This window comes from Danio rerio, chromosome 5 (assembly GCF_049306965.1).
Source record: "Danio rerio strain Tuebingen ecotype United States chromosome 5, GRCz12tu, whole genome shotgun sequence".
In the NCBI taxonomy this organism is placed as follows: domain Eukaryota; kingdom Metazoa; phylum Chordata; class Actinopteri; order Cypriniformes; family Danionidae; genus Danio; species Danio rerio.
In genome coordinates, this window is record NC_133180.1 from 32023128 (window position 1) to 32046581 (window position 23454).

Sequence of the window (23454 nt, forward strand, 5' to 3'; positions counted from 1 at the left end):
GAGAGAGAGAGAGAGAAAGAGAGAGAGAGAGGTGAGGTAAGCAAGTCGCACACCAAGTGACCTGCAGTTTGGCAGTATTTCCAGTTTCGACCGAACGAGAAGGGAGATGGGGTAAATACAAACTAGAGGTCTGCGTTCCCACTGCTGTACCGCGGGAGCTGACCAGATTTTCTGTGGTGCTGGAATAAATTTCAGAATAAAAAAAAAGTCGGTAACTGGTGTAATTTGAAAGGGAGTGGGTGTGCGGTCTAACAAAATCCCTCCCGAACGAGCTAGCACGCGCACATCCGTGTGGATGCTCTGGGTGTGTGTGTGGGTGTGGGTGGGCGTGCGTTCGTGCGTGCGTGCATGTGTGCGTGCATGTGAATGAGAAAGAGCATCCCGCTCAGATCTCTAATACGAACAAGACAAACAGGTGATCGCGAACCTAAGGTCGCATATACGGTATTCAGTTTCGAAATGGTTTAGGCACAAGTCAACAGTTTGGTGACGCTGTCTGAACTGTACGTCATCATTTTTTTTATTATGCACGGTAATACCGGATACCGAGGTAAAATAGGGAGGTGGTTTGACGATATCAAAATTTGGATACCGCCCAAGCCTACTCCAAATATGTAATGTAATCGAAAGCTTGGCAGTTTTGGAGAATTTGATGTTTACCCATTCAGACAGAATGCCTGAGTATACTGCTCGAGAGGTGTTTCAGAGATGGCAGTCGAATGAAGTGACTTGCCCTAAAGGGACTTTGACAGTACAAAGTATTAAATACAGCTGAAATGATCTGTGCCTATACCTACATTATACTATTATGTATATTTTTAGATTGGCTACAGAACAAACAACTGTTATCCATTAACTTGCCTAATTAACCTAACTTGCCAAGTTAATTTATTTAACCTAATTAAGCCTTTAAATTACACTTGACCAGAATACTAGTACCTTGCGAAATAACCAGCGAAATATTATGTACTGTCATCGTGGAAAAGAAATTAGTTAGTAGAAATCAGTCATTACAGTTATTATGTTTATTAATGTTGTAAAACACATATAACACAAGAAGCAGAAGCACATCTACTGTACAACACTCTAAAAGCGTATAGTCATGATCTTACATAAGCTTTTTTCTGTGTCACATTCACCACTCTTGCTGACTTTGATGAAATAATTATATTCAATAACCTGCTAGTACTTTGAACACGCGTCTTTGTTCCTTAATGGATTTTCTTTTTTCATTAACATGCTTGTCATCTGAAGATGTCTGACATGTGGCTCTTGTCATATATTAGCAGTAATGACACATGACTGAAAGATGTTAAGTGAAGGACAGGTTATCTCTGATTGACCACTTGAGGCATCTTTTAACCAGTCAAATTCAGCTTCTGCTCGTGACCTTTTTCAGCTATTCTGCTGGATTTAAGCTGAGACCTCCTGTGCTCAGACACACTTGATTTTATGCTGCCTCTTCAATTGTGCTTAATAGCCATCATGAAATCTAAATTTGCACTATTTACTTTGTTAGCTCACATCGCTGCTATTCATGACAATATTTTGACTTGATTATCTTTAATAGCAATGTTAAAATGTGTTCCACTCTGGAATGGCTTTCCTTCCCTAGGGACGTCAGACCAAAACTGTCAAAGTTAAGCAATGCTGTGTTAGTTTGGATTTGTTTTCATGTTCAGATTTTTTTTTTCTGATTCCAAATAATCACAAATTTATATTGATGTATTAATGGATCTAGAAGTATTTTTTTAACTTTGCCTTGAAGATTCACTCTCACACAAAAAATGTTTGTTTGTTTGTTTGTAATGTTTCTAAATATAACTTGTCAAACGAATAGATTAATAACAAACTAAGATTATACAGATCGAGCAGGTTAGATTTGATTAATTTGTACAATATTATAACTTATATATTATTAAAATTATATGATTGATTTATGTATTACTCTTTATAATAATTTAAAAATCACCAATTTGTTACTCTTATATCCCAAAAATTAACAACCATCAGTTTTTGTATTGGTGATATTGAAAAAAAAAATTTACGTGACACTGAAAGAAAATCATGAAATCTATCTGATTCAAATTTTGATTATGTGATTCCTTGGATCAAAAATGAAATGAAAAAGAAAAACATGTTGTGTTGTTAACGATGGTTTGTTCTGTAGACTATCGAAAAAATATATAGCTTAAAGGGGCTAATAATATTGACCTTAAAATGTTTTTTTAAAATTTAAAAACTGCTTTTATTCTAGCCAAAATAAAACAAATAAGACTTTTTCCAGAAGAAAAAATATTATCAGACATACTGTGAAAATTTCGTTGCTCAGTTAATCATCATTTGGGAAATATTGTAAAAAGAATATATATATATATGTGTGTGTGTGTGTGTGTGTGTGTGTGTGTGTGTGTGTGTGTGTGTATATATATATATATATATATATATATATATATATATATATATATATAATCTATTCTCAAAGTTGGATTGGGAGCTGGGTTTGTTCTACGCAAGTTATGATGACTTTCACCTTAATATTTTAGCGCAGATATATGATGGTAACATTTTAATTGCAGTGTTTACTTCAATATTACACTAATAAATGCATACTCCACATGTCTTAATTTCATATCTGTTTAGTTCAGTTATGACTTCCCTTACAAAAAATAACTGCAGTACAACCGCAGTATATAGAAGTATAATTGCAGTAAAACTAAGTACAATTGCAAAATTGCAATACAATGAAGAATAAATACAGTTCAAATACAGTAAAATACAGTTCAACAGCAGTAAAAGTTGCAGTAAACTAAAGTAAAAACAAGTAAACTCTTTACTGTCTTTACTGCACTTGTGCTGCTATAGTCTAATATGCCAATAGTGTGATAATAACTGTACTGCACTTGTGTTCCAAGGGGTTTGTTGTACTAGCTAAAAATTCTGACTTCATTTGTATATTAAACGCAAGACAAAAACTCTAGATCTTCACAAGTAAACAGGAAACAGGCCTTTGGATTTTACTGACGAAATGGATTCAATCTTTAGGAGAAGTTTATTACAGAGTAAAACATGTAATTTCCTGTTGCCAGCACGTGGCACTACAACTGGATATTGGCATTTACTGTAAACAGGTTTAGATCAAGCCTGTTATCAAACATGTGAATTTTGTGTTATAACAACTTCCTGTTTCATGGCGAAACATCAAAGTTTGTGTGGCCACAACAGATGCCCTTCGACAAAAACTCAGTCATCATAATTTGACAACACCAAGGCCTTTAGATGACAAAACCTAATTTTGGTGTTGATCTGATAAAATCCCTAGGAGGAGTTGTAGAAAATAGAGATAACCCTGAAATATATTCCTCATTTGATTAAAAGTTTTTCTGAATAAACGAATGAGTTTGATTGATCTCCTAAATCTAGTCAGCAAAATAACTATCTGAAACAGCTCATTGTTCTCTTTATAGATACTGATGGCATACTGAATATTATTTCTCAATACTCATTACTGTTTTTTTCTCTCTTTTGGCTCAGTGCACTATCAGAAGATCGTTCACAGGGATATCAAACCATCAAATTTATTGCTTGGAGATGACGGCCATGTCAAGATTGCTGATTTTGGGGTCAGTAACCAGTTTGAGGGGAACGATGCCTTGCTCTCCAGCACTGCAGGGACTCCTGCATTCATGGCTCCAGAGACGCTGTCAGACAACCGGCAGAGCTTCAGTGGAAAGGTAATGTGTGGCTGTGCTGATGGGTTGTGATGGGCCAATCATTCAAACAGATTTTGTAAAGGATATCATTGAAAAGTGTTCTCTAAAGGACTTTTTATTTATGAATAAGACATTGCTACATTACCCATTATTTTAACTTTTCTTTTTTGACTAGTATTTTATTCTTGCTGTATTCTTTACTGTAGTAGTGGCCATGTCGTAGTGCCCAAAGTGATGTCTGGAGTGTTGTAAATAATAATACATTTATATATGAAATAATGTAATGTTTTGTTCATTTTTAAAGCAATTGAGAATATTACACTTTATATGTGTTCCACATTTCAGTTGTTTCATTTCTGTTTGTGCATTATAATAACTACAAATCAGATGCAAATGAGAACCAGTAACATATTAATAACTGATTATTCCAGTTTTTGCAAACTTAATTTCTTCTTAGATTTTTGAAATCCTTTTTTTTTGCCACATAATTTTGTCAATTAAAACCACATTTTCAACCACAGTTTCATCAAACTTGCAATCATCACATTTGGCTACCACATAAAAAAAATAAATAAATGAAATATAAAATATGTTTATTTTAAAGAACATAGTGGCTTTATTTTTGTCACATTACGAATATTAACACAACAGGGAGTTTAAAAGCACTGATGACAGTATACATTTTAAATAAATAACAGTAATTTTAAGTTCTGTACATTTTTGTTTATTTTCCAGAAACTATTACTTTTACTCTGCTAAAATGCTATAAATTGATCAAAAGTGAATTTGAAAATCACAAAAATAATTTTAATCATCACATGTATGTATGCATGTATGCATGCATGCATGTACAGTATGTATGTATGTATGTATGTATGTATGTATGCATGTATGTATGTATGTATGTATGTATGTATGTATGTATATATACTGATATTGACAATAATGTAAAAGATGACAAATTTATACTTTCTTTAGTGCTTTTAAACTTCCAGTTTTTTAAATAATTATAATATGATAAAAATAAAATTTAATAAGTTCTTGAAAATATACAGATTTTATTTTTCTAATTATTTCAATTCAAAAAATTCTGTTTTGCATTTAAAAAAAAAAAGAAAATCATAAATTTGGCAAAACTATTTGAATATTAGATTAAATGTTTCTTTAAAAAATGTCAATGTGTGTAAGGTTGCTTTCACACTTGGTCCAAATGCCAGGTCCTAACCCAAGTTCGCTTGTCCCCCATCAGCTGGTTTGTATTCACATAGTCTTTTTTCCTTCTGATCCCTGATATGTTTGCATCATCAAGCTGCTGTTTTATGTACAGCTGTTGCTAGGTGACGGCCATTAAAGCAAAGCATCAAAATGGAGACATATGCATATCACTGTCATTCTGCTTTTACTGAATCTTTTGGTTTTGCTACCAAAACCAAAATACAGAGAGCGACTTGCATCTATCTGCCACAAAAACCATTAAAACCTGAAGTTGTTTTTGGTGGAGGCAAGCAAACATTATCACTGTTCGCATTGGGTCAGTCCAACTTGTCACCAAGGCAGGTGATACACAGACATACACACATGAATGATCGTTATGAAAACAGTTGGTACAGTTGGCAGTTCACTTCTGTTATTTGGTATGATTGCATTCATATCAGAAGTGAACCGTACCAGAGTTTGCACGAACTGTACACCAGACCACCTATTTCAGGTAGACTCAGGTACAGTTCACTGGTCCCTAGGATCCCCAAATTACTAAATATGTTCTTCTGGAGCGGTTTCATTGTAAATAAACAGTTAAATAGGTCAGTGATATGTTTTATTATTAACAAAATAAAATTAAATAATTTGCATTAGCAGCAAACAATTTAGCAAACAGTTCAGCTTAATCAAATTAATAGCTATTATAAAGAAATAGAATTAAGTTATCAAACCTCATTTATCTTTTCTCCACTGCATAACTTACACATTTTTATTAAAGAGCACCGAATGAATCTATCATTTGTTTTGATTTTTCCTTTAATTACATTAAATAACAGGTGTCACTTTAATAATCACATGTACAGAATCTGTTTGGGAAACAGCGTCAGAGTCACGCACCACTGTTTATAAGATTGCATAGGAGGGGAGACGGCACCTGTAATAAAAAGAAAAGAGAATCCCACCATTTCCATGCCAAAATAAAACAAAAGCACAGAACAGACCATTTAAGAGCAAGGGGTTTCCTCTGGTGGTTCGGCGGTATGGGTTGCGTATAGGGAGGCTCTGCTCTTTAATGTTTATTTGCTACCCATCAGAGAAAGACTTAAAATACGGGAAAATATCTTTACGGGATGATAACCGGATAGAACTGTGAAAAACGGGAGAATCCCAGGAAAAACAGGAGGGTTGACAGATATGCAACGTTCACACTAGCTAAACCTACAGAACTCTGACATCAAATGAACCCGGTTGTGGACCAAGCTAGTGTAAATGCAACCTAAAACTGTCCTACATCACTATAACAGAAGTTGTGTTCTGTTTAGGCTCTGGACGTGTGGGCAATGGGAGTGACCCTCTACTGTTTCGTCTATGGGAAGGTGAGTTTCCTCTTGCGCTGATATGATCAGAGTGATAGCAGTAATTCTTCATTGTGGGATTATATATCAGAATGATCAATGGACGGGCTGCCGCTGCTGCTGCTGCGGTGACATTTGTGTGATTGATGATTTAGATCACTCATCCGTCTGTCTTCTTTTTTTATTTCTCTTCCTCGTCCTCCAGTGCCCATTTATTGATGAGTACATACTGGCTCTTCACAATAAGATCAAGAGTAAAGTGGTGGAGTTCCCCGACACGTAAGTCACCCCACAGGAACAGATGCAGAGAAAGGAAATGTCAGAGATGTTTGAGTGCAGCGAATGTAAAGCTGATTCATGTTGGTTTATGCAGGATATTTGTGTATGCTTGTGCAGGTCTGTTTAAATGATGTGCTGATGAAGTGTGTGAAAGACCAGAGGGCATCCGGATGCATGTCATCTGGTGCCTGTGTTTGGAGTCATCAGCTAATAAAAGAGCAACTTGTCTATCTTACACACACACACACACACACACACACATACACAAACAAACACACACACACACACACACACTGCTCCTTGTTGTGTTCTCAGTGGCTGAACTAACTGAAACATATCACAGTGTCAGTGGCTCTCAGTAAAATAGTGTCTACATGACTAGGGGCTCTCAGTATTTTTGCCAGCAGAACCCTTCAGTATATTTTAGGTTTTTCAATTATCAGATTTTTTATATTAGTAGAATGTGATTTATATCATATGCTGTGTACACTATCATTTATAATTTTGACATTTACACTTTCTAAAAGACTTTCTTTTTTACACAGGCTGAATTTATTTCATCAACAACAGTAAAATTATGAAATTAATTTATCATAGTTTATAATAATGTAAAGTAAAAACATTTTACAGCTTACATTTTTTCCTTTGAAAAAGCTATTTTCAGTGTCACATGATTGCACAAAAATTAGTCTTATGTGCTGATTTGAAAGTGTTTCCTGTTATCAACAATGGTGGAAAGAGTACTGAAAATTCACACTCGGGTAAAAGTACCTTTACCGGCCCAAAAATGTAGTGCAAGCAAAGAAAAAGTATCTGTTGTAAATATTACTTAAAGTATGAGTAAAAAGTAGCCCTTTTAAAAGTACTGAGTATTACGTACTTTATTATTAAAGTAGTGAGTATTACGCTTGTGAAAGGCGTTGCTGCATTTACATGCAATTTGTGCGTTTGTTTGAAAATGTAACATTCTGTAGTGGATTTAGTCATTTTTTAAGGGCATTTGCCCATTTCAGTCATCATAGAGTAAACTTCCTTCATCGTCTCATCAGTGACATGCAGTCTAAACAGTCTCTTGATCATTGCGCATAAAGATTTTGGACATCTTCTTGGACACTTTTAATGCTTCCAGATGGTTTTCTACATTTATAAAGCGCCCATGTCTTGGGGTTGTTTAGAATGATGCGACTAATTTTTCATAGTTATTTTTAATAAGCCAATCACCATAGTCAAGAAAAAATAAAGTAGTGACTGCAGAACGGAGAAAAATAGTGGAGTAAAAGTGAAAATGTACTCAGGGTACTCAAGTAAAAGTACACATTACAATTCCTAAATAAAACTATTTACACCATTGGTTATTAATACAGAAACAGTTGGTCTGATTACCCAGCATGCACCTTAATGTCAAAACAACATCAAAAATGCATCAGAAATTAAAATTGATTTGATTTCAAAATTATATTAAATCAACATCTAACATTGGCATCAAAAAACAAATTAAACTGAAAACAAAACTGTCATATTTGTCAGACTTATCTATGTTTTTGGTGCCTATGTTAGATGTCAGATGAATAAAACCATTCTTATTTTATATTTTTGTGTGATTATTTTGGTGGTGAAAATAGCATCAATGTGTTTATGTCAAATGTACATCAAGGTTTTCAAAGAAAAATTGTACTAACCTCAAAAACTGTGAATTGTATTATATTTGCATTATCTGATATTCCCTTGTCTGCCAATTTTATGTTGTTACAATAAACACTGCTTTAAAAACTTTTCTATAATTGTACCATCTGATATAGGGATGTTTAAAATAACCCATTCACCGTTAACTGAAAGGGTGTGTTTTTAGCCGATTAATGGTATAAGTTAAATGATTAGAAAATATATATATATTTTTTTAATTGGCTGCATAAATGTGCGACACATATTTTTTTACTTGCGGGATGGTAACACAAGCAACCACACGTGCCAACAGACATATTTTTTCTTCATATTTTAAGAAGAATATTGCTGGTCAAAGTTTGAGACAGTGTTAATGCCAAACCAGCGCTGATGCTGATTTCTGTTTTCTTGACAGTTGGAGAAAAAAGCCGCAAAACAAAACTTGTGCGATGTTTTGAAAACAAACCGGTCACAAATCAGAGCGTCGTGATTTCCTCTCCATCAGAGCTCGCTCTGGCACAGCTCATAAATACCACAAATAGGCTAAAGTTGTGATGATTTAGTGTACAAACAACAAACCAACCTTTTTTTCCTTTTGGAAAATGACAGGTACGAATAGTTGTAACAAAATAAAGTTTTGAATAGTTATAACAAAATAAGGTTATTAGAAAAAGCCTACACAGCCTAATGTACAAATCAGACAAATCCAAAGATTTTCTTGATTTATGCATAATGATAACTCCGCAACAAAAAGAGGCTATTGTTGTTTTTAATGTTACAGTTTATAAAACATGTATGTAAATTAATACAATATCATATGTAAAAAACAAAATTGTTATGTGCTATAGTAGCCTATACTTACACAATACTTAACATATTTTCAGTGTCGGATCGATTTGAGGTAGCCTGCTATTTTTATTTGAGAAAGAAAAAAACATATGATGGGGAAAAAAACTGCCTATTCTGGTTTTTAAAAAGGATTCAGTCAGTGTTTTCATTTTGTAATCTAAATTTGTCATTTAAGTGAAAAATATCTAGGGCCGGCCTATTTATTTTATTTATTTTATTCTTTGTTTCTATGCTGGTGGAAATGCATGCTGTTGTTATGTTTTGTTGTTAATATGTGCACATGTTAAAATAAATCAATATTTTAAAATGCAATATTTAGTGTGTCAGACACAAAATAGACACGTCAATTTTTTTTAAATTAAATAATAATATAATATTAGGCAACGCGGTGGCGCAGTGGATAGCACATTCATTTTTGTGTGGAGGTTGCATGTTCTCCCCATGTTTGTGTGGGTTTCCTTCAGGTGCTCTGGTTTCCCCCACAAGTCCCCCACAAGTCCAAAAACACGTGGTACAGGTGAATTGGGTAGGCTAAATTTTCCGTAGTGTATATGTGGGGATGAGAATTTATGAGTGTTTCCGAGTGATGGGTTACAGCTGGAGGATAAGTTGGCAGTTCAATCCCCTTGTGGCGAACCCTGATTAATAAAGGGACTAAGCCGAAAAGAAAATTAATGAATAATAATATTAAATTGACCAGTTAACGGTTAATATTCGGTTAACGAGCTGCAGTTGTCGGTTATCAAAATTAACCGAAATCAGCATACCTAATCTGATAGCCTTCCACGCATCTTCTCTACACACTTTTTTTTTCTTTCCTTTTAAAGCTTGAACTTCACCCAGTTTCATTAACTCTTTGCCTTAAGCACAAGAAGAATTAGTTGTATAGATATAGAGATATTTGAGATTTATTTTCAGCCAAGAGATATTTTCTGCACGTTTTCATCTTTGAGTTAACACATCATTTGCATGTTGCACTTAAATTTAACTGACTAAAAACAGCATTTACATTTTGTTCTTCAATTTTGCGTGATATTATAATTAATAATTCCCTGCATTTATATAGCGTTTTTCTGGGCACTCAAAGCGCTTTACACATTTTTGGGGGAATCTCCTCATCTACCACCAGTGTGCAGCATCCACCTGGATGATGTGACGGCAGCCATATTGCGCCAAACCGCACACCACACACCAGCTGATTGGTGGAGAGGAGACAGAGCGATGAAGCCAATTTTGATATGGGGATGGTTAGGAGGCCATGATGGACAGAGGCCAGCGGGCAAATTTGCCCAGGATGCCAGGGTTAAACCCCTACTCTTTTTCAAAGGACATCCTGGGATTTTTAACAACCACAAAGAGTCAGGACCTCGGTTTAACGTCTCATCTGAAAGACGGTATATATATTGCCCAAAATATATTCTATATTATAATAAAGTATATTATACATTGTCCATAATATGTTTGATATTGTCAGATCAAATCATTTCACATCATCAGCAGCATATGTGCCATTAGTGCTATAAAATGTATATAAATGTTTTTTTTACATTTATTAGTGCTATTAAATGTATAATGGATGTATGTTTTAGACTATACAGGTAATAAATGTTTTCTTTTAACAAATGCTGAAATTATGTTATTTGAAAAAGATACAACACATGGTGGTTTTGTGAATGCTATGCTTGTGTATATGAACCATGTGATCACTGATTTGTGCATAATTTTACTGTGTTGCTGCAGAATTTGGCATTACAATGTGGTGTAAATTATGCAAAAGCAGTGCAAGGAGCAGGGGTTCATAACCCGTTTGTGGTAAACATTCCTATACAGTACCTGGGGTTACTTGCAGAGTTTTTCAGTGCAGTTTGAAGTTCAGCTTGTTTAGTGGTCTACAGCTCTCATGAAGCATTCTGAATCAGTTTTGGGGTTAACATTGAAATTCCTATGCCTCCAGTGAGTCTCATGCCTTATAAAAATGTGCTGTTGTTGTTCTGATATAGTTTTTTACCACTTCAGCTGTTTGTTCTGTGTTTTTGTGATATCTTAGACCGACTGTCAGCGAGGGGCTGAAGAGCCTGGTCTCACGAATGCTGGACAAAAACCCAGACACCAGGATCACCATTCCTGAGATCAAAGTAAGTCTACACAAGGCGCATTTCTGAAATCCAGAGTGGCAAGTAATCCGTTTTACGTTCATCCTCACAAATCTGTATTGCAAGATATTTTAAAGACTAGAGTATATCTTCTTACACACAAAAATATGTTTGCATTTGGCCTTTTCGGCAGACTTAGCATTATTAATTTGTGCATTTTCCTTCAGAAATTCTTTGTTTTCTTCTATACTGGCAAGACAGTATATCCTCTTTAAATATTGAAATTATAGTCAGCATCTTTAAAAGAAATATACCAAGAACATTCCAGAGAGTAAGTCTCATTAGTTTTCTCTCACAATACCAGCCCTGTTTTTATCATGGAGACACATTCAGGCATGTTGTTGAAATATGACACAGTACCTTTGATAGCTTCTGCTTTATCAAGCTGACTTGAAATTTGGATAGAAACACATCAGCTTATCCCAATGGAGAGGGATTTTGGTTTGGTTCTGGAAACGTCCATCTGCTGTAATAGAGTGGCAGTGAGTGTGAATAATTAGCACACACACACACTCGGCCATCAGAGACTCTTGCCTGCATGTCATTACCCAGAAAATGTTCCATTAAAGCAACGATCCCCAGAGCACACGTTAATCAGAGCTGTGCGGCCTACATTCACTCAGCAACTCAACCCTCATATCTTTCAGAATAACTTTGTTTATAGGACAAATTGGTTATTCCTTTAGTGGCCTGCTGGTTTGATGAAGAGATGCATGAATGGATGTATTGAGAAAAAGATGAATGGACTGATATAAGGTTATAAAAAGTGACTGGATATATGAAAGGATTGATGAATTTGACAGCTGGAGTGGATTGGAATAAAAGTTAGATGTTTGGATGGATGAATGGATGGATGGATACTATAGATGGATGGATGGATGGATGCAGTGGATAGATAGATAGATAGATAGATAGATAGATAGATAGATAGATAGATAGATAGATAGATAGATGGATGGATGGATGGATGGATGGATGGATGGATGGATGGATGGATGGATGGATGGATGGATGGATGGATGGATGGATGGATGGATGGATGGATGGATGGATGGATGGATGGATGGATGGATGGATGGATGGATGGAAAGATAGGTTAGATGAATGGAAAGATAGATGAGGGTTGGACAAGTTTGGTGGAAGAAAGAATAGTAGATTGGATGGACTGAAGGTTGGCATGTGCTCAGACTGTCTGTTTCTGTGTGTGTGTTCAGGTTGACCCGTGGGTGACTCAGGATGGCAAAGACCCTTTACCTTTAGAAGAAGAGCACTGTACTGTGGTGGAGGTCACTGAAGAGGAGGTGCAGAACTCTGTCAAGTTTGTCCCCAGTCTGTCTGCTGTGGTAAGTGAACTAGAAAAGCTTCTGTGCATAATAAATGTTGCTGAGGTAGTTACAAAAACATGAACACTCTTAGGCCATTAACCTGCCCAGGTGTTTTTAATGCATTCAACATGTCAAGGATTGAATGAATAAGAAGGTAAAGACACACCCAACCTCAAACAAATTACTGAAAACCCTAACACATGTCAAACTGACCTTGCTGTCAGCTTTCTCTTGATTACTTTTCTTGGATTTGGTCCTTCTCACATTTCGGTAAATGCAAAGAATATATCATTTTCTGTCTAATGTTCATCCGATTCTCTTGGTTGTGTTTGGACTTGTTGTATTATCATACACCCTGATTTGTAATTATTTAATATATATACAGTAAGTGAAAACTTGTTTTAAATATTTCAGATACTAGTCAAAGCCATGTTAAGGAAGCGTTCCTTTGGGAATCCATTTGAGTGTCCCAGTAGGAGAGAAGAGAGATCCATGTCTGCACCCGGCAGTTTGCTCATGTAAGTGCTCCAAACCACAAACTAGAACCAAAGCCATAATAAACTGGAAACTAGTTATGTAGCCGCACAAATCCAAATGACTCTACTTTTCCTAAAAAGTTTTATATATATATATATATATATATATATATATATATATATATATATATATATATATATATATATAAAAGAGGCTGAAATGATTTCAGCATTGCATCTCTTTCATTCTTTGCTTTCTGAACTCGCACATTCAAGATTGCAGCATGATATTTTCAACGTCATGTCTGTCTGTTTGAACAGGAAGGTGTGCTAATAGTCACCCATTACTTCTCCTGCTGCCAACATACGTTTCCATAGTAGCATGATTCAGTAGATTTTTTTTGGTCTCATGCAGTAGCATTGAAAGCTCCAGGACATAATGTTTTCAATTCCTGTCTATAACTTTCTCCTCCGCACAGCACTGAGGAGATGGCTGACTCACTTATCCATCATTTAGACTTCACATTTAATCTTTTAGTTTTTTATTTATCTGATATTTTGCAGATGAGATTGTACTTCAGGAAAATAATGTTTGCTTGTGTGTATATTATTGACTGTATATACTGTATGGATGTGTGTGTGTGTGTGTGTGTGTGTGTGTGTGTGTGTGTGTGTGTGTGTGTGTGTGTGTGTGTGTGTGTGTGTGTGTGTGTGTGTGTGTGTGTGTGTGTGTGAAAATAAAATAAATGAGTGAATATATATGAGCAATATTACATGAGGAGCAGTGCGGTATGGCTGTATTTCAGCACTGGTGGGAGGCGTGCATTGGCTTGAGTCTGCAGGCTAAGTGCCTTAGTGCCCCTACCAGTGCCAATATACAGCCATATTGTACTGCTACGAGTGTGATATTGCATGTTAACAACAATCTCTAGCATAATGTCTACAGTGATGTCAAAACAGGTAATTTTTGCTGACATTTTAAGATATAAGACTGATAGACATGAAATGCCATCAGTCTACAGAGATTTCCCAGTATTTCTCTGTTGCAAACAGCATATAACAATAATTAAACCCAGATAAACAAAAGCAAAGGAAACACTAGCAGTTTCTGTGGTATAAATACAGCACTACAAAATACAAAAGAGAGAGATTGACTTAGAATGTCATGTGCCTGATTTATAATGATTTGTTCAGCTGTAGTTTGAGACTTACATTGAGAAAATAATGTCTGCGTCCAAAATTGCCTACTACTCAGTAGGTAATGCATTTGAATTTAAATGTACTACTTGGCCAATTGAAAAATATGTTCTATACAGTATGAATGTGAGTAGTGTGAATGGAACTCGAACATACTACATTCCCCATTTTGTCATGATCACATGACCTACCCATGTCAGTTGCATTGCTTCACTCCCATTTATGAATTCTCTCGTGGTGCATCATGGGATAGGGTAGCATCCAACCGATGCGCAATTTAGAATCACAGTATGTGAGGCAGTAGGTCCTCCAGGTACATATTGTTTTTCCAATTCTATAAATTCTGACATACTACTCGGCTCGCATGCTGATTTAGCCTACTCTTTAGTATGGAAGTATGCAATTTTTCTTCCTCTAAGGATTTATTATGCAGTCTTTGTCGCCATCTTGTGGTGGAACGTCAACCATCACTTTCTTTGGTCTGCTCAGACAAGCTAATGGCAGCAAGCCCCAAATTATTCATACCCCTTGGGGTATATATACACACACACCACATACATGTATGCATTTTATACTGTAAAACATTTGAATGTCAAGAGACGCTACTACATATTATAACTTTAAAGGATAAAAGACTTATCCTCATAAACCACCTTTAAAAATAGCATCATAGGTCATACCCATGTTCTGGGTTCTTGTTAGCCACATAAACAAGTACACATGCACACAAATTGGAAATTTTGTAGTTAACTAAATAAAACAATTTTCATTAAAATATTTAGTTGCCAAGTGCCGTTTCTCATTCGCATTCATTCATTCATTCATTCATTCATTTTCTTTTTGGCTTAGTCTCTATATTAATCTGGGGTCGCCACAGGGGAATGAACCGCCAACTTATCCAGCATATGTCTTAAGTTAAATTTAAAACAAAAATAAATTAAATATAAATAATATAATATAATATAATATGCACATTCAGAGAGGTCTTTGCAATGACAGAGTTTCTTTGAATTTCTGTGGATGTTGTTTGTCCCGTCCCTCCAGTGACAGTTATTCTCAGAAGCTTTTTGCTGTTAATGTATCTGCCCACTAGACTGACAGTAAGTGTCTCCATGAAGTCATTTCTGTCCCCACTCTTCTGCTTTTCCCACATTAGAGAATTTTTTTTTCTTTTCAAGGACAGCAGGATGTTCTCTCACTCTTGCTGTCCGTTAGATGCCTGTCAGAATCATCCCGCTCTTCTTAAACCCAATCAATACAAACAGTCTGCTTACTCTGTATGCATCTGTTATAGACCAGATTCAGCCTTGCACATATTTTACCGCAGCGCTGAATGCTGTCTGGGATAGGTTGCATTGTGTTTTCAGATGTGCTGAATGCAATTATTGCTCATGCAATCAAAACTGAAAGGTCATTTGATTATCTGCAAACAAATTGACATGCTTGCTTGGTACGGCCTCTCTCTGTTGACAAAGGGGCAATCTGAATGAGACGGATCAATACGGTGACTCAGCAGACACCGGTGACTGCTTTTCCAAAAAGGCAGCTGATTTTATTTTCATTTACCTCTATAATTTTTTTATGAGCCATTTGTCAGCTGCTACTGTGCAAGTGGTGTTTCTGATTGAATAGAAAAAACGCAGCAGCGCCCCCAGCCGGTGGAAAGGCACCACCATCATTTTGAAAATCCTTCCATGACTTTAAATCTGTCAGCGGTGCTCATTTGCATGTCATCCATAATTCACTGGCAGGTGGAATACACCACCTCCTGCATCGTTTATAACCTTTTTCATCTAAACACACACTTACTGTACGTACTAAACACACAATGTCCACCCATCTCTGAGGTGTTCACTATTATTTTATTTAGTCGACTGCAGTTTTTTCACTGGGATAGCAATTTCATTCCTTGTGAAATTCACAAAGGTTGCATTTATTACATTGCGTTATTTTTCTGCATCTATTAGACATTCATTTGTCAGAATGAAAATGTTTTACAGCAAGAACTCTTGACTTGCCAATTCACATCTACACTCACCGGCCACTTTATTAGATACATCTTTCCAACTGCTCATTATCGCAAATGTCTAATAGGCCAATCACATGGCAGCAACTCAATGCACTTAGGTATTTAGACATGGTCAAAATGATCTGCTGCAGTTTAAAATGAGCATGAGAATGGAGAAGAAAGATAGTTTAATTTACTTTGAACATGGGTGCCAGACGAGCTGGTCTGAGAATTTCAGAAACTGCTGATCTACTGGGATTTTCACGCACAATCATCTCTAGGGTTTACAGAGAATGTCTCAAAAAATAAAAAAATATTCAGTGAGCGACAGTTCTGTGGGCAGTTCAGGGTATTGTTGCTGACCATGTCCATCCCTTTATGACTACACTTCCAGCAGAATAACACACCATGTCATAAAGTGTGAATCAGCTCAGACTGGTTTCTTGAACATTTCAATTAGTTCACTGTACTCTCAAATGGCCTCCACAGTCACCAGATTTCAATCCAATAGAGCATTGTTGGGGTGTGGTGGAACAGGAGATTCGCATCATGGATGTGCAACCTACAAATCTGCAGCAACTGTGTGATGCTTTCATGTCAATATGGACCAAAATCTCTGAGGAATATTTTTAGTAACTTGTTGAATCTATGCCATGAAAGATTAAGGCAGTTCTGAAGGCAAAAAGGGGTACTACAGTAGTAAGATGTACCTAATAAAAAGGCTAGAAAATGTATATTAATCCTAAAATATGTTCTCAGAAATGAATTTTTCTTATGGGAAAAATTGCCACCAAAATTATTTTTAAAAATCTACAAATTAAAATATAAGGGGTATAAAAAAAATACCCTGGATAATTAAATTTAGCTATTACAGCTTTAACGATTGCAGTCAAATAAGAAAAATTATGAATAATGCCTGTTTGCAACATTACATTGAGGTCTGCAAGCATTGCTTCAAAATTATTATTTTTTTGCATTGTATTGTATTGCTGAGTATTGTAACTCATGTTTATGCTAAGCTTATGAACACAGTAGCCAATCAGAGGCTGTTAGATTAGTGTCCGGATCAAAAATTATTCCAAGACCCAAGAAGATTCATGTTCAATGATTTAATGTTCTGACAGCAAGGGAGCAATGCGGATAGTATTTTTGTGGATAAACAGGCATACAAACAGATGATAAAGCATTGTGTTTAATTATTGGTATAAACAGTTTGTTTGGTAGAATCCTATTGATTACAACCATTCAATTGATCAAAAAAAATAATTGAGCATGTGATTATATCAAGAAGCACATGCATTAATAACATTAACTTTAGTTTCCTTTAAAAGTAAACATACTGTATATCAAAAGAATATAAGTTAAATATATGGAAATTGATTAAAATAATTTATCGAACAATTAAGTTTGTGATGCTAACATCACGGACCAACATGATCTGGCTAAATATGCAAATAATGTTGGTCCATGATGTTAGTATCACAAACCTAATTATTTACACAGTATTGCAAATCTACCCTGTATTGACCTTTTTAAATTGTATAATGTGCATACAGTTGTATTTGTTATCACTGTCATTATTGTGGTTTAATTCATTTATGAATTTGACATACACGACAACACTGACACAGTTAATGAGGTCAATGTAAAAGTGTTTTTTTTTTTTTAAGATAAAATGCCACTATAGAAATCAAGCCCAGACAGCAAAGATTGCCGCTTACTGGAAAACCCATGTCTGACCCTGGTTCTGATTTGTTGTAAATGTGTTGCCACATTTTTCTTTGTGTAGGTGTTGTGACTTGAGGCCTGGTTAGACGTGGTATAATGCTGCACACATCACTGAACCAGTTCTGCCTGAGAGCATGGCAGAAATTGCCATTTCGCTACACATTTGTTGGCTGTGATGAAAATGTGACTGCACATTATTACATTTCAGCACTTTCTTTTGGCCTCCAGCACCTCAAAAAATACTGTTTTTATCTATAAAGCCTAGATTGAGTGTGGGGAAACCTACAGTATTCATGTGCTCATGCTGCAAAGACTGTTAGTTGATAACATTTCTTGAGTGTGTTTGTCAAATACTGAGGATAAACGCAGTTTTTCTGGACAAATATGCTTGGCATTTGATGAGTTTTAATAAGCATCCTGGCACATGCGTCTCTCTTCAGTAGTTGATGCTAATGTGGTCTGTCTCTGACAGCTCTAGGCTGGAAGTTAAGGCAAATGTGCCATCTAAAGGATTATCTGATGAGTATCATTTCATAAGCAGACTTTTATTGGTGATCCTTACTTAAATTCAGTCTATTGATCTATTTAATCCCACCATGTTTGTTATTATTTAAAAAGCGCTAAAAATGTCACTAACTGGTGTTTTAGTTACAGTCTTGTGAATATGGAAAAAGGTTTCAATCTGTTTCAAATTAAATTGTTTATTAAGGTTAATAAATTATACTCACAAAGATATGATAAAGACATTATACTTTAAGGCACAATGCAGTTTGTACAATTTTTGTGTTAACACAACCCCAAAACTATTAGAACACTGTGGATTTTGCAGACTTGCATTATCTTGATAATGTGTACTTGCATTATCCCAAACATTTAAACAAATCCAGAGAAATAAGCTATTTTAATTAGTGACGTACTGTGTTCTGTGTGTGGCAATGCTAATTGGGGTTAAGTGACATCATTAGCATTGTGACATCATTAGCATTGTGTGTCACCATGCTAATGATATCACATAACCCCAATTTCTTGTTTTATTTATACATAATATGTAAACAACATAAATGCTTTAATGTCATATATTGTATTGCACTACATCGGGAAGCATTGTATAAAGGAACCCTAAAATGTATATAGTATGATAAAACAGTGCTTCTTCACCAAATCTTCCTCAAGTTTTGCATAGTTTTACCAAAAACATGATTTTTGCTGGAGTCATTTAGGATGTTATAAAGTCAACAACTCTTACAATTCCACAATCAGTCAAAGCATCGACAAAATAAGCTTTTGTTTGTTGTGAATATGTGCATCTAAAGGCAAAAATTGCATACTGTGTGTTTAAGGTGTCTAGTGTTAATACTGTATATGAATTAATGGTTTGTTGGGTGTTGTCATAGAATGAATTCTGTAATTGTGTCTATGACACACATAATGAATTTAACGCACTATATACAAATGCATACCTATTATGTTCCATTTTACAAGATGTTAAATAAGTGTCCCTAGAAAGTGTATGTGTTTTAAAAGAATGGTTTATAACTCTGAAACTGCCTCTTTTATGCTTTGATCTTAATTGTGCCATATTGGTGACTTTCACTTTAAATTAAAATGAGATTGTGCTTCCTGCCCTTTTTTAAAGAGGGGGAAAGCTACAAATGCCTATGTGTCAGCAAAGTGGCAGATTTAAAAACTACTAACATTCTATGCTAATAAGGGAGAGATTGTCACTAATGGGTAGGGCAGGGGTGTCCAAACTTGGTGCTGGAGGGCCAGTGTCCCAGAGAATTTAGCTTCAACTCTAATCAAACACACCTGAACCAGCTAATCAAGCTCTTACTAGACATACTAGAAACTTTCGGGCAGGTGTGTCGAGGCAAGTTGAAGCTAAACTTAGCAGGAAGGTAAACAAAATAAATCCTTGCTTGAGGTTTCAGTCAGAAATATGTCATTATACCAGGGTTTCCGCAGGGTCTTAAAGTCTTAAAAACTCTAAAATTTAAAAATCTAACTGTTTGGCCTTAAAATGTTATAAATTTGCTGTTCTAGGTCTTAAATATTTTTGCACAGGTCTTATTTTTCCAATGTCAATGTAAAGCTACATCTAATGCTCATTTGAATAATTTTGTTGTTGTTGTTGCTTGGTTTTTGTGGTGTTGTAGTACTTTATGTCACTAGACTAATTGAAGTTTGCGCTATTAAAACTACAAATGAGACCAACATGCAATAGCCTATTAGCTTTCTGTTATTGAACTCAGTGCGCATGGCAATTGTGATGTCATCGCTGTGTTTGCGGCGGTTCAGTTTGGGTGCACGCGACATGATTTCAGCTGGTGGACCGCACAAAAGATTTTGAGACTCGAGTCAACAGTGAACCAGATGGCTAATAATTCTTGGCTAAAAATTGCAACAGCCGTGGGAAAGGAGGAAAGTTTTTGTAAATGTTTGGGAAAAACTTGAGGCATAAGTTTGTTGCAACAAAAAAAAAAAAAAAAAAGGCCATGCAAAAGTGGCGACCCATGTGGTTTTAAGATTACAGAGTATGTTTTTCCGCTATTCATAGGTTTTACAGTGATGTACGTATATATTACAATTTTGAATTTAAAACAATTTACAAGTTACAAACTTAAATTAAGTAACAAATTATGTCTTTGATAACTGGAAAAGAATATATGAACCTATGAGTTTACTTAATTTGCCTAATTTCTAGGCTTTATTGGTGATAATGGTCAGGAATGTTAGACCTTTATTGCCTTTTTAGCTTTTAAGAGGACACAAACTAGCCAGACAGTAATGTGTGAACTGTTGAGTGGGCAGAATAAAAATCATCAAAGTTTTATAAAAAAAAAAAAAAAAAAAACCTTTATAATCATTATAATACATTATAAAAATAAAAAACAAATAATTAAAAAATCTTGATTTGACGTAGTTCCAGAAACTGTCTACTTCTCTATTTGTCTGTCTGATTTTACTGTCTGTTTCTTTTGACCACCCCCTGTCATTTAAAAGAATATCTCAATGGCAAACGCGTCCAGTATGAAAGCCTCGTCCGTTTCATGAGGTGCATGATGTGGCGCCATGCGAAAGTATAAATCAGCCTTAAGATGTTTTTTTTTTTATGTAGTTCAATGGTGCATCTAACCTGTCTTTAGTACTGTTCAATTTGACTACATTTATTTTTACCACTAATTTTGTGATTTAGCATTTTCTCTTTATGTGTATGTGTGTTTTTGATATTGTGATATAGGTCTTAAATTTAATACTTAATGTTTTTAAAAAGGTCTTTAAAAATCTGAAATTTTACATAGATATCTGCAGAAACCCTGTCATACTAAAAAAAAGTCTGCAGCGATTTTCAGTTTACGTGGTCTTTAATCAATTTTTGATGACTTCAGTAAAATGTTAATTCAGTGCACTAGCCACAATTGTGACCGACAATAAAAAAAAATCTTGTTTATTTCAAAGTGATTCTAATAGTGTCATTTGCATATTTTGATGTCTGGGATGAAATGGGTTAACTTAATTCTGGGATTGTGAGCAGGAGGATAATGACCTGGCTCGTGTGGCTGTACCTCATGTGAAATTGCTGACTCTCTCTCTTTCTTTATCTATCTATCTATCTGCTGCAGGGACTCGTGGCCCTTCCGGCCCTCTTTTAAACTCCAGCCCTCATTAAGGTAACTCATTGTGACAGGTGGTCATTGTCATTTGTCATTCTAGTCTGTGTCAGATTTCCTGAGCTCCTCCATGCATTCCCCTGGAGTCAGTGACAGTGAGAGCCTGTCACGTCAGCCCTCATCCTGTCCTCGTGTGGCATTTCTCTCGCTTCATGCCAGTGGAAGTGTTTGATGATACTGTTAGGAGAGTCCAGTCCTGTAAAACACCTCATGTCGTGGTCTTCATTGAATCCCACTGTGTACAGTCACTATGTGCTGTCATGTTTGTTGCAGACAAGCTTCCCATGTCCATCTGTGTTTCCTCTAAGATTGTTTGTGAGCTCATTATTATTCTTGTCTAGTATTTCTGGATAGTTGCAGCAACAGTCTTCCATTCAGACACTTTATACCTGTTTGTTTTAAATTGCACGTTGTTTTATTTGTTTGTTTGTTATGTGTTATTAAGGTAGATGATTCAATATTTAAATTATGGTTATGCACACTTACAGTAAGGGGGATTCGTACGGATTACAACCCACAGTTCAGAACACAGGTGACCTGCAGATTAATATATTTTTTTACTGCTAGTTTAAGCCTAAATTTATAACGGTCAAAGAGAGATCGCCACTTGTGTCATTCAAATCACATGTATGAAAGCGTTTAGGTTTTTCTGTAAAATATAATGATGCCGGAAGAAGTTGTGGTAGGTTATTCGAGATGTGGTGGGTTTCTTAGGTTATTAAAGGTGTTTTCTGTTACTACTTGTTTAGCTTGCATTAATGCATTCAGTGTATGCTGCATGATTAATCATTAAAAGATCAGGATCTCAACACCCACGCAACAAAAAATGATGGTAATTTGTATTTGTTATTAATCTTACAAATTGCTGCATTCAAATCTGTGTTTGAAAAATGCAAAAATCAAGAAAGTGAATCAGTTTTTAGTCTTTTGTGTTAGTTATGAAGTTACAAACAGTCAAATAACACAGAAGTACTGGAGAACAGTATATAATTTAGATAAAACCACTGATGTTTATGGTAAAGATTTAAGTCATCATATGCTCAAAAATGAAAGTTGTATGCAGCAATTACATTATTTATCCAATAGGTGGCGACAGCCAGTCAACAAAAATACACCACTGAATAATTCTTCAAAAATTATCCATCTAGCAGTAAAACATAAAGTTTTATGGGTGAATAACTGAATCATTTATTGAAAATGAGACTAAAAATAAATATTAATAGTTCAAATTAGAATGTTAGATTTCTACATTTAGCATTATCAGCAACAGTAGTAGTACCAGTGAATTTTTCACATCACTGAATATTTTACTGTTTTTTTTTTTATCCAGCTGATTATTTATTCATTTTATTTTAAATTAAATTACAGGTTTTAAGTTCTGTTTGTTAAAAACAAAAGTTTCCTGCAGTACTGTTTTTGTATTAAAGGGGAAGAAAATTACATTTGTCTTCTCCTCCTTTTTGGGTGATCCGTGACTAAAAAAACATAATGTGATCAGAACCGTGAGATTCGGGATCTGTTACATCACTAATTTACAGGAATGTACTTTTGCACACACTGAAATAAAATGTTAAATGAACTTAGCAGCCGCTGTTTTACCTTTTCAGTCTGAAACTGATTTTTTTTTTTTTTTTTGGTTTCTGTCAAAATAAATAATAATTAAATAATAATTGTAATTAATAGACAAATTTGTATTTGTAAAGTATTATTTATTCCTACATATTTTGGAAAGTAGTCTTCTATTCTCACCCAGGATACAATTATTTGATCAACAATCTAGTGAAATATTGTAATATTGAAACTTAAATGAAATGTAATTTATTCCTGTGTTGTCAAAG

At 35.1% G+C, this 23454-nt stretch overlaps 1 protein-coding gene across 13 annotated transcripts in view; it reads left to right on the forward strand.

The window, feature by feature from the left end:
* Positions 1-23454, forward strand: part of camkk1a (calcium/calmodulin-dependent protein kinase kinase 1, alpha a) — a 153237-nt gene that overhangs the window by 123297 nt on the left and 6486 nt on the right. For 6 of the 13 annotated variants that reach the window (XM_073950346.1, XM_005171850.6, XM_073950345.1 and 3 more), the window contains 6 exon segments: positions 3535-3734; positions 6236-6289; positions 6474-6547; positions 11106-11193; positions 12426-12554; positions 12951-13054. In XM_073950346.1, coding sequence (XP_073806447.1) covers positions 3535-3734; positions 6236-6289; positions 6474-6547; positions 11106-11193; positions 12426-12554; positions 12951-13054 — 649 coding nt within the window. 13 annotated transcript variants of the gene reach the window in all.